Source organism: Zalophus californianus, chromosome 8 (assembly GCF_009762305.2).
Source record: "Zalophus californianus isolate mZalCal1 chromosome 8, mZalCal1.pri.v2, whole genome shotgun sequence".
NCBI lineage: Eukaryota > Metazoa > Chordata > Mammalia > Carnivora > Otariidae > Zalophus > Zalophus californianus.
In genome coordinates this window covers 106,544,790-106,555,293 of record NC_045602.1, presented here as the reverse complement: position 1 = coordinate 106,555,293, position 10,504 = coordinate 106,544,790, and the positions used below count along the sequence as shown (strand labels likewise).

At 37.8% G+C, this 10,504-nt stretch overlaps 1 protein-coding gene across 1 annotated transcript in view; it reads right to left on the bottom strand.

Annotated features, from left to right (window-relative positions):
* Positions 1 to 7,741: 7,741 nt before the first annotated feature.
* HAO1 (hydroxyacid oxidase 1) overlaps positions 7,742 to 10,504 on the bottom strand; it is a 50,641-nt gene continuing 47,878 nt past the window's right edge. Inside the window, exons 7-8 of the mRNA XM_027624150.1 lie at positions 10,407 to 10,476; positions 7,742 to 8,676 (exon numbers count right to left, since the gene is read on the bottom strand). Coding sequence (XP_027479951.1) covers positions 8,606 to 8,676; positions 10,407 to 10,476 — 141 coding nt within the window. The 3' untranslated portion in view covers positions 7,742 to 8,605. The remainder of the gene's footprint in view (positions 8,677 to 10,406; positions 10,477 to 10,504) is intronic.

The window sequence follows — 10,504 nt, the reverse complement described above, 5'->3', positions numbered from 1 at the left end:
TTCTGGGTAAATTGTTAACAGACCTGGAATAAGATTAGCCAAGAAACATTTTGCTAAAATAAGGTTGGGGGGAAATCTGTGGATTTCATTTAGATCATGTTTACATGACAACAAAGCATCTGGTCAATTTAGTGGAAAGTAGGCAAATTGTTTATGCAGTTGTGCAGACAAAACCACCAGTTGATCCAATGATTGCATTTTCAAATTTACAGACTCTGGCTTTCTTATACACTGCCCTGCCATAATCATGGATATTTAATAGTTGCATAAATTAAAACTTCTCTTCTTCTGTTTTTTGGTAGATTAATACTTTTTCTAATGCCTGAATCTTCAGATATTTTTGTTGGTTTGTCAGGTTGTTGTATTGTGTGTGTGTGTGTGTGTGTGTGTGTGTGTGTGTGTGTGTGGTTAAGAGTATTAGAAATACTGAATGTTAACCTTATTCAGTCAGATTATTGAGCAATACTTTAAAAGAGTTTCTTCCTGGCTGCTTTTTTAGTGCATTTAAAAATATCACTGCTTAAAACAGGGATGTTCACATTATGACACCTATTATATTAAATTATTATTCATAAATTTTCAAAAATTTAAATAATATTGCTCACTAATATTTAAAATAGTCAGCAGTGTTATAATGTTAGCTGATTTTGAAACCAAAAATATATTCTTGAATAAGGCAAACCTATTATCTACTATTATTCAGAAATTTTCAAAAACTCTGAGAGGTTTGCTCAATATTCAACCAGATAACATGGTATCAACAACTGCAAAGGAAAATCGAACCAAAGGTGTGTTCTTGACTTGGGCAATGTTACTTGTTCATATGGCAAAGAAATTTGTTCTCCTGGATCAAGAAGATGCCAAGTTTGCTTAGAGAAAGATTCCTTATTGGTACCAGTCGGCTCTTTAGGATACAGGATTTTGTCTACTCTACAGGACTTATTTCACTGTGTCTAACAAACTTTGCTCATTCTTTTCAGATTTCTAAGATGTCAGTTATTACACTACAAGGCATATATTCTTATTACTATTATTTTTGTAATAGTTTGCACATATATCATTTCTTACAGTTGAAAGGGCATCACTATTCATCATTACATCTTATTGATTAGTGATATTACTTTTCCACCTGAAGGATGAAAATTAACATTTGAGGTTATTTTCTCAAAAAGTGTTCCCTCAGTGGCTGGGTTGGGCTATACACTCCAGACTTTAAGCAAAAGTCTTGGGATCTTCCCATAAACCACAACTGAAAAGATTAATAAGATAAACAAAGCACGACACTGCTTTAGATCAAAATAGTATTTTCCTTCAAAATAATTTTAAACAATATTAAATTTACTATCACAATTGATGCACCTACCATACAGGTAAGAGCTACTTTAACAGTTTATGTTTTAAACTGGAAAGCTACATTGAAAAGTCCTATGTCACAAAGTTTAACTATGTAGCAAGTTTGGTCCTGAGTCTATTAGATAAAGTCTCTTTGGTGCATAAGGTTGTTCTGAACATCTAGATTTATTCAATCCTGTATGGTACACACATGACCACTTGAATTTAAATTAATTAAAATTAAATAAACTGAAGCATTTAATATTAGGCATATTTCAAGTGCACAATAGCCAGCCATATGTAAGCTAATAGCTATTGTATTGGACGGGACAGATATGAAACTTTTTCATCATCATGGAGCATTCATGGGGGTGGTGATGGACTGGATAATAAGAATCTTTAAATAACTTTGTTTTAAAGGAACAAATGTCCAAACATTTATAAAAACCACTGATATTGTCATTGTTAGAACATTAGCAGTCAAGCTAACAGAAGAGTAGAGGGCAATGTTGTAAAATTATATGTTAATAATTGATATTGGTGGAGTCGGTTTTTTTATATTTAAATTAAAAATAAAAACACAGCATGAGAAGCATAGTTCAGTTTCTAAATTGTGAGTCACGTGATATCTAGCATTACCCTACTTGAAGTTATTAAAATTCATAGACAAAGAAATAGTGTTTCAGACACCAGGTTCTGTTTTGTTTTATTTTGCTTGGGGGGATTAACAGCCAGTTAACAACAAGGGGAGGAAAGCAAGCCAGTGTCCATGCCTCCATATGAAATTCAATGCTAGATGGCAATCCAAAATGTCTGCAAAAAGGAAGTGTGACCCCAAAATAGTATACTCCTCCATCATTCAAATGTAAACCCATCCAGCAGAGCTTTGAACATGCACAAACTGAAACTATTCTTGAAAATACAATTTAGCAATAAAATCCAGGAAACTAAAAAGTGAAGTCAGGTCAAAAACAAGGGAATGAAGAAGCTATGAAGATGTAGTAAGCATTGAAACCATTTCAATGAAAACTAATATTAAACAATCTTGGAAATTATTGTTATGTAGGAGGATGCTTTCTGTTTTGATGGTATAAAAGTAATAATATATTAAGAAAATTGGGAGAGAAGGGGAGAAAGAAGAGGAGAGTAGGTGTAAGAGGCTAATTTCTTCATTTTTTTAATAGCAATGAGTCAACTGATATGTTCTAAATTGAAATAGGTATATGCCAGAAACAAAAATTTACTCCATAAGTTCTTCATAATTTTAAAAATATCATGAGCAGGTACTTTTATGCTATATTTTTTTGAAAGAAGCATTTACCTTAATTTTAAGAATCCCTTCAATTTCACTTTCTCTTCTACTAAATTCAAGTACAACCAAATTGAATATTTTACTTAAATGTAACATTTATTGTGTATTCCTATTCTAGTAAAGCCATTTCTATTTATCCAATTGCTATTTATTATATGTGTATAGCAATATCTGAAATAATATTCATCTAACTATGCAGTAAAATTTATGATTTTTATTTTTACTCTGTTGAATTGCTTGAAATCCTTAAAGATTTTTACAAAAAAGTTAATTTTTCAAAATAAATAATATGAAAACAAAATACATGTCAAAACTTGTTGTATTATTTCTCCTGATAATAATTCTTATTAATAAGACTTTGAGTGTCAATTTATAACCCAGGATATGTTTTCACATAGTTCACCATGCTATGTCCTCATTCCACAGCTGAGAATCTGAGGGTCCAAACATTTAAATAATGTTTGTTTCACTCTGCAAGTCACTCTGATCTTCAGGATCCCAATCCAGTGCTTTTGGGCAGATTGGCCATGACCTTCACTTAGTGAGGTTAGTAATGAAGCTCTAACACAAAATGTGAAGCATATTACCATAAATGACTCTATCAACAAGAAGATTCCACTGTTAGAAACAGACTGAAGAGTTTGACTGTAATGGAAAACAAAACAACCTTCAAGATAGATGATCTAACCAGGGAATACAGCTAGGAAACTAAGCCAGGATGTCTTCCGCAGTGATACTGAATCAAGTGAACGAATAAAATCAAATTTGCTGTTTGACTGAATTCAGCCCTTGTTTTGGCATTATTCAGGGTAACACAATTCTTGGTTTACAGAAGATCCTGGAAAATTTTCAGTTGAACCCATGCTCATTATCTAAAATGATATTCAGAAAAATATCAGTGGGGAAACAAATAGATGCCTGGATAAAAATAAGCTGTTCTTACGTTCCTCAAATAATTGAAAATAGAGCTACCATACGATCCAGCAATTGCACTACTGGGTATTTACCCCAAAGATACAAATGTAGGGATCCAAAGGGGTACATGCACCCCAGTGTTTATAGCAGCAATGTCCACAATAGCCAAACTGTGGAAAGAGCCAAGATGTCCATCGACAGATGAATGGATAAAGAAGAAGTGGTATCTATACACAATGGGATATTATGCAGCTATCAAAAGGAATGAGATCTTGCCATTTGCAACGACATGGATGGGACTGGAGGGTGTTATGCTGAGTGAAATAAGTCAATCAGAGAAAGACATGTATCATATGAGGAACGATTCCTCACTGATATGAAAAATTCTTAATCTCAGGAAACAAACTGAGGGTTGCTAGAATCGGGGGTGGGTGGGAGGGATGGGGTGGCTGGGTGATAGACATTGGGGAGGGTATGTGCTATGGTGAGCGCTGTGAATTGTGCAAGACTGTTGAATCACAGATCTGTACCTCTGAAACAAATAATGCAATATATGTTAAGAAAAAAAAAAGAAGAAGATAGCAGGAGGGGAAGAATGAAGGGGGGAAATCGGAGGGGGAGATGAACCATGAGAGATGATGGACTCTGAAAAACAAACTGAGAGTTCTAGAGGGAAGGGGGGGTGGGGGAATGGGTTAGCCTGGTGATGAGTATTAAAAAGGGCACGTTCTGCATGGAGCACTGGATGTTATGCACAAACAATGAATCATGGATCACTACATCCAAAACTAATGATGTAATGTATGGTGATTAACATAACAATTAAAAAATTAAAAAAAATAAGCTGTTCTAACTTCTCCCAACCAACTAGGGGCAATCACAGGAGGGAGAAAAGAAGGCAGCTATTGCTCAAGGTAGATTTGTATAAAGCCAGGAAATTGCATCTTTTAAAATGGATAAGATTTCCCATCACATAAACATATAATAATAGCCTTCCATCATTTGGGCTAACATTTATATTACCTAAGTTAAACCATCATCGTGATGTTGTTCTATTATTGGCATGTGACAGAGTGCATGTTGGAGCAAATATAAGTTCAGAAAGCATCCTCTATCTTCACATGATAAGAAACCTTCAGACTTTCCTAAACAGACAAACTTTGTTTTGTTGCTATGCAACCTACATGCAATACAGTCCCTCAGACAGTAAATAGATTATGAATTTTACAATGAAAAGTCTTTTCTCCCTGTTTGAGAACAAGCCACGACTTCCTTTCATGCTGTCCTAATCCACCACAACCCTCTAAAGCTGTTTCACAAATGCGAATGTTTTGGCAAGATAAATAAATGAATGAATAACACAGCAATGACACAGATGAGGTTTGCAAACTGCACGCTAAGAAGCATCAATACCATTTGATTCATTCTTGTAAGACTGTGAACCTGGGCTCCCCGAGCCTGGCAGAGAGAAGGAAGTTTACTTCACATCCACAGTTTTCCAGACAGCAGAATGTACACAAGCTTAAACAACAGAGGTTCTGAGGAATTCTGCTGGCAGGCCCCCATCGGTGCTACATGTCTCAGACATGACTCTGTGTAGGAGCATTAGAGGGATTTTAGCCATGAGGGAAACATCTGTGGGGACAAGACGTGACAGTCGTTGAGAACCAGTGACTCACGGGCCAAACATGGGCCACAACTGTGTTTAACGTGACCTGCACAGTGCTCGAGATATTAAATATTCACCAACATTTAATTTCTCCCTGTAAAAATGTAGATGTCTCACTCTTTTCTTGAAAAATCGGAAAATAAGACTGAGCTTATATTTTCACAAAAATCAGTGGGGATTGGCTTTCAGTGGAAACACTGCAAACAACCCAAACATAGAACAACAGGAGAATGGATTGATAAATTGTGGTATTTTTGACACTGGATTTACTACAGAGCAAAAAATGGAACTAACTGCAGATATACTCAACAACACAAATGGATTTCACATACACTGTACGAAAGAAACCAAAAACAAAAAGCACATATTGTATGGTTTCATGTATACAAGCATGAAACACTTAGTCTGATAAAAAGGAATAGTTATCGGCCAAAACTAATCAGTGGTGATGGAAGTTAGCGTGAGTTCACTTCTGGTAGAGCGGGTACTTTTGGAGATGATGGAAATGTTCTGTATCTTGATCTGGGAGATGGTGGTGGAGCAGTGATGTGGGTGTCTATGTAAAATGCATTCACCTATCCACCTAGGTTTCAACACTTGCTATATCTCACTGTAAGTACTTTATACCTCAAGAAGAAAGAAAATTCAACAAAGAGAATCAATTGGCTAAGGAGAAGTTGCCCTTTGTAGGTGGGGCATGGTTCATACACAACAGCTGGCTCATTACATGATTGGCCAGGCAAATCTGATTCGATGCTTCTTCCTTTAGACTAGATGGGTGGTTCTCAAAGTATGATGCCCAGATAAGCAGTATCAGCCTCACCTGGAAGCAGGTTAGAAATGCATTTGCCAGCTCCCTCCCCAGACCTGCTGCATCAGAATCTGTGGGCATGAGGCTTAGCACTCTGTTTTAACCCGTCCTCTGGGTGATAGTTTGAGAAGCACCACTCTAGAGCAATATATACATTCAATAACATCCCAGAAAAGCAGAGTTGGCCTATATTAAACTATCCATTCCCTTTTACCCCTTCCTCAACATATTGCAGAAAACTCAGCAACAGAAAAGTCAATTGGCTCCCTCAGAAAACTTCTATCAAGTTCAAGTAACAAATCTTCAGAAAGAGATGTGCAACCAATGTGCCCCATTTCTGTCTTAGCCATCAGATAGCTTTAGTTTTAGGATTATTACAACTGGACTGGAGACACACTCAAAGAAAAATGAAAACAACTTTATATCTTTCTGATGATGGAAATAATGTATATCACAGAAGCTTCAGTGATATTACAATTCTGAAGAAAAACTGAAAAGCTACATTCAAGTAGGTAGCATGGCTCTAGGGGTCATAAAAGTGTTCAGAAACTCACAAATTAAGAGCACTAATCCCATCTCACATAACTTGCATAAAACTTAAAACATGTGGATGTCCACTTGCTGGGAAAGTTATCAACTTTTCTTTTTCACCACCCAACCACATACTATGATGTAGTCAAAGTAGACATTTTTGCCAACAGAAAAGACATTTCTGAATCAGTTGGGGGAATCAAAGAGGTGTTTATTACATACTTATTAATTGATTAACATTAATTGCAAGTACATTAAACAGTTATATGATATGATATGCCCCACCTTCTTCACATTTGGAGAAATTTTGAAGGATAATTATTCCTTTTTATCAGATTAAGTGTTTCTTTGTTATCAGGCTAAATTAATAATTTTAGAAAGAAAGCACTATGTTTGTGTACATCATAGCATTTAGGAAAGGCCTAGCATTTAAGGAAAAGGAAAGAGGGAGGGAGGGAGAGAGAGATCTGAGAATAATAAAACATTGTGAAAAAACAATAAAACATAACCTAACAATCATATTTTTAGGTAGTGATTCTCTCAATTGTTTCATTTAATATTTCACAGTGGTTGAACAACCAGGGAGATGGTAATACGTAAATTTCAAAATTATGTTGGCTACCAAGTTCACCTCCAATCTGCCAAATGCCCAGTTTGGGGAATAAATTTAAGTCACATGACCGGGGCTTCACATGCACACTACCAATATGGTTGCACAGGATTCTACAGTCAGAAGGGGGCCTCACACTTGCGTTTCATGCTCTGTGGTTGTTGGATTGAAATTCTCAATAATTTTATCTTTGAGTTTGCGTTTTATGAGTCAAAGCCAAGGGACAATGAAACATGTGCTAGGGGCGTGGAGCCTAGAATCATACAATGTCTCGTCTCCTGCCATCTGCCCACCTCCCCTGAATGAGTCCTTGGCTTGTCTCACCCATCAGCCAGTGATGGGCACCGCTGTCCACTCCTGACGGGGACCTGGGCGCAGGCGCAGAAGAAGCAGGGCATATCACAGGATGGTGGTCAAGCACCCGTCCCGCTCTGTGAGTATCCTCATGCCCAAGGAAACATGACATTAAATAGCAAATAAAAGATACCATGACAAGTTAAGAGAAAAACCGTGGAAGGAAGGAAAGGCCTTTTTCCTGCTTTTTGAACAAGTGGCCCACATTTTCATTTGGCACGATCCTCACAAATCATGTAGCTGGCTCTGCATATGACCATGAGTGGAAAAAAAGCAATAGAATAAAGAAGAGCTAGAAGGTATAAGAGAATTAATGAGCAACAGGGCAGTGACTAGGGTTCAGAGATTAAAATGGTTGAATTTCATATTGTTACAAATGGACCAGATATATTCTTTTCAAAAATGCTTTATTTGTTTCTGATTAAGAAGTAATATGTGTATCATAAAATATGCAGATAGATGCAGACACTAAAGATGGGAACAGAAACCTACATTCAAAGAAGTAGCCTAAGTCAGGGTGTTAAAAAGTATCTAGAAAGTCACCAGTTACCACCAACTTGTCCCAATTCCATCAAGAGCTGACTCCTCAGCATTGGGAATCTAAATCTCCTGTTTCTCTAGGCATGTCCAACCTTTTGAACCCTAGCTTACAATTTAGGAACACTGCTTTAAGGATATCTAAACACAATGCAGGTTAATAAACAGTGAGATCATTATCTTTTTACCTCAGGGATAGCTACCTCCCATTTTACCAAAGGCTATCTTTTGTTTTTCAGCACTTTAGCCTGCCAGGGGATGACGTTGTCTAAACACATTTTCAATGTTTTCTTTTTAACAGTTAATATATTTCCAGGATGCAAGTCCATTTCTTTCTAAAAGGTTCCTAGGACACCCATTGAAAAGTCAAAAGCAATGAGCTCAAAGGGATTGCTATTTTGTTGGAGAAGAACGACACCCTTTGTGTTGAAGTGGGGTATTGCAGACTGTGGTCACTCTCTGCACAGTGTCTCTTTGTCAAGTAATACATGCTGAGAAAAAAAAATAATACAGATGGGAAAATATTGTGCACTGTCAGATCTTGGAAACGGCCGAAGGGTTTTTCCTCACCAATGTCTTGTCGATGACTTTCACATTCTGGCACCCTGAAAAAATAATGCATACATTTAATATGAAATGAATGCAATAATAATCAGGCAGGTAATCGTTTTCCCAAGGAATGTAAAACTTGACAAATGCAAGGTTTATGATTCAAGGTAAGCTTGCCAAATCTTATGTGGCATGAGACCACTTTTATTACCTAAACAGTCCTTAACACAAAATGACTGGCACATATTTTTATTAACACAAAGAGTATATTCTTTCTGCCACATTTAATAGAGAGTCAGCGGCTGAAAGCTCTCTTTTAGGATATGTCTGTAGCAAATTAAAACGCATAGTGAGGATTCACAGAATGGCATTCTTCTCTCCCTGAGGCTGTGTCCACACAGGCTCAGCGCGGTAGCAGTAGACAATTGATCTTGGGAATTCTATCTACAAGGACCGTCTGGGTGATATGGATTACAGAAAAGGAAACCCTCATTACCTTCAGAAGTGGATAATTGACTCAAAGGCATTCTTTGCATCCAGAGGTCCATTCTGAGTTAAATTCAAAGCAGTAACTAGTAATAATGGCGCTTATATTTTACTCATTTCTCCGACAAATACTATTTGTGTGCTGGGCGCTGCTCTAAACACTGGAAATACTGCATTGAAGACAACAAAGATCCCTGCCTCATGCTTCTTATATCTCCAAAGGAAAAGAGAATATGTAATGCAAGTATTTTAAGAAGTAAATCATATGATGGATGATGTATAGGTAATGGGTGCCATGGGAGAAGAATGAGGTAGTCACAGGGAGAGAAAGCTGGCAGCTGAGGGGCACTTGGGTGGCTCAGTTGGTTAAGCATCTGCCTTCAGCTCGGGTCATGATCTCACGGTCCTGGGATCAAGCCCTGCGTCGGCTCCCTGCTCAGCGGGGAGTCTGCTTCTGCCTCTTCTCCCTGCTTGTGTTCTCTCTCACTCGCTCTCTCTCAAATAAATAAATAAAATCTTTAAAAAAAAAAAAAAGGAAGAAGAGAAAACTGGCAGCTCAGTGGATGCATGGAGGATGGATTGCCATTTTTTAAATAAGGTGGTCAGGATGGCACCCTTTGAGAAAATACGATTTCAGTGAAAACTTGGAGAATGTTGGCCGTGTAGAACAGGCTGGGAGGGAGAAGGGGGCAAGGTGGACAGACAGACCGGCAATGCCCAAGGGGAGAGAGGCTCTGATTAGGAAAAAACACAGAGAACCTATTGCAGTAGCGAGTGAGCTCAGGTTCTGATCACATTTTGCAGATAGAGCTCCTGAAAATGTGAATAGAGCTCCTGTCAATGTGTGAGGGAAATGAGGAGTCAAAAGTGACTCAAGATTTTTGAAACAACGGTACTATCAAGAACTGAGACTGGAGAGTCTGCAGATGGAGCAGGTTCAATAGGGAAAGTTAGCAGTTTCATTTGGACACGCCAGTGGAGGTGTTGACTAGCCAGCTAGAATTTTTGCTCATGTGTTATGAGACGAGGAGGAGTAGAGGAGAGCGTTCGCCCTTCAAGTACTCACACTCGCCCAAACAGCCCTGATGAGACTGTCAAAGACAGAGGCAAAGCGACTGTTGCAGGCTGTGGACTCCCTTTGTCCAGAGAGTGCTCTGTCCTAGAGGTGTAAACACGGAGCCAACTTCAAATTTCATTACAGCCCAAATGACTCCATCTTCTTCCCCCTCAAGTTTACTGCTCTCCACCAAGGAGTGCACAAGAAGAAAAGAAAGTTGGGAAGGAGAATGGCAAGTCTTACCACTCAGAGCCAAGGCCAATCGGAATTCTTCCTTTAGTATCTCAAGGACATCTTGAACACCTTTCTCTCCCTAAGCAAGTAAAAGATACAGATCTTTG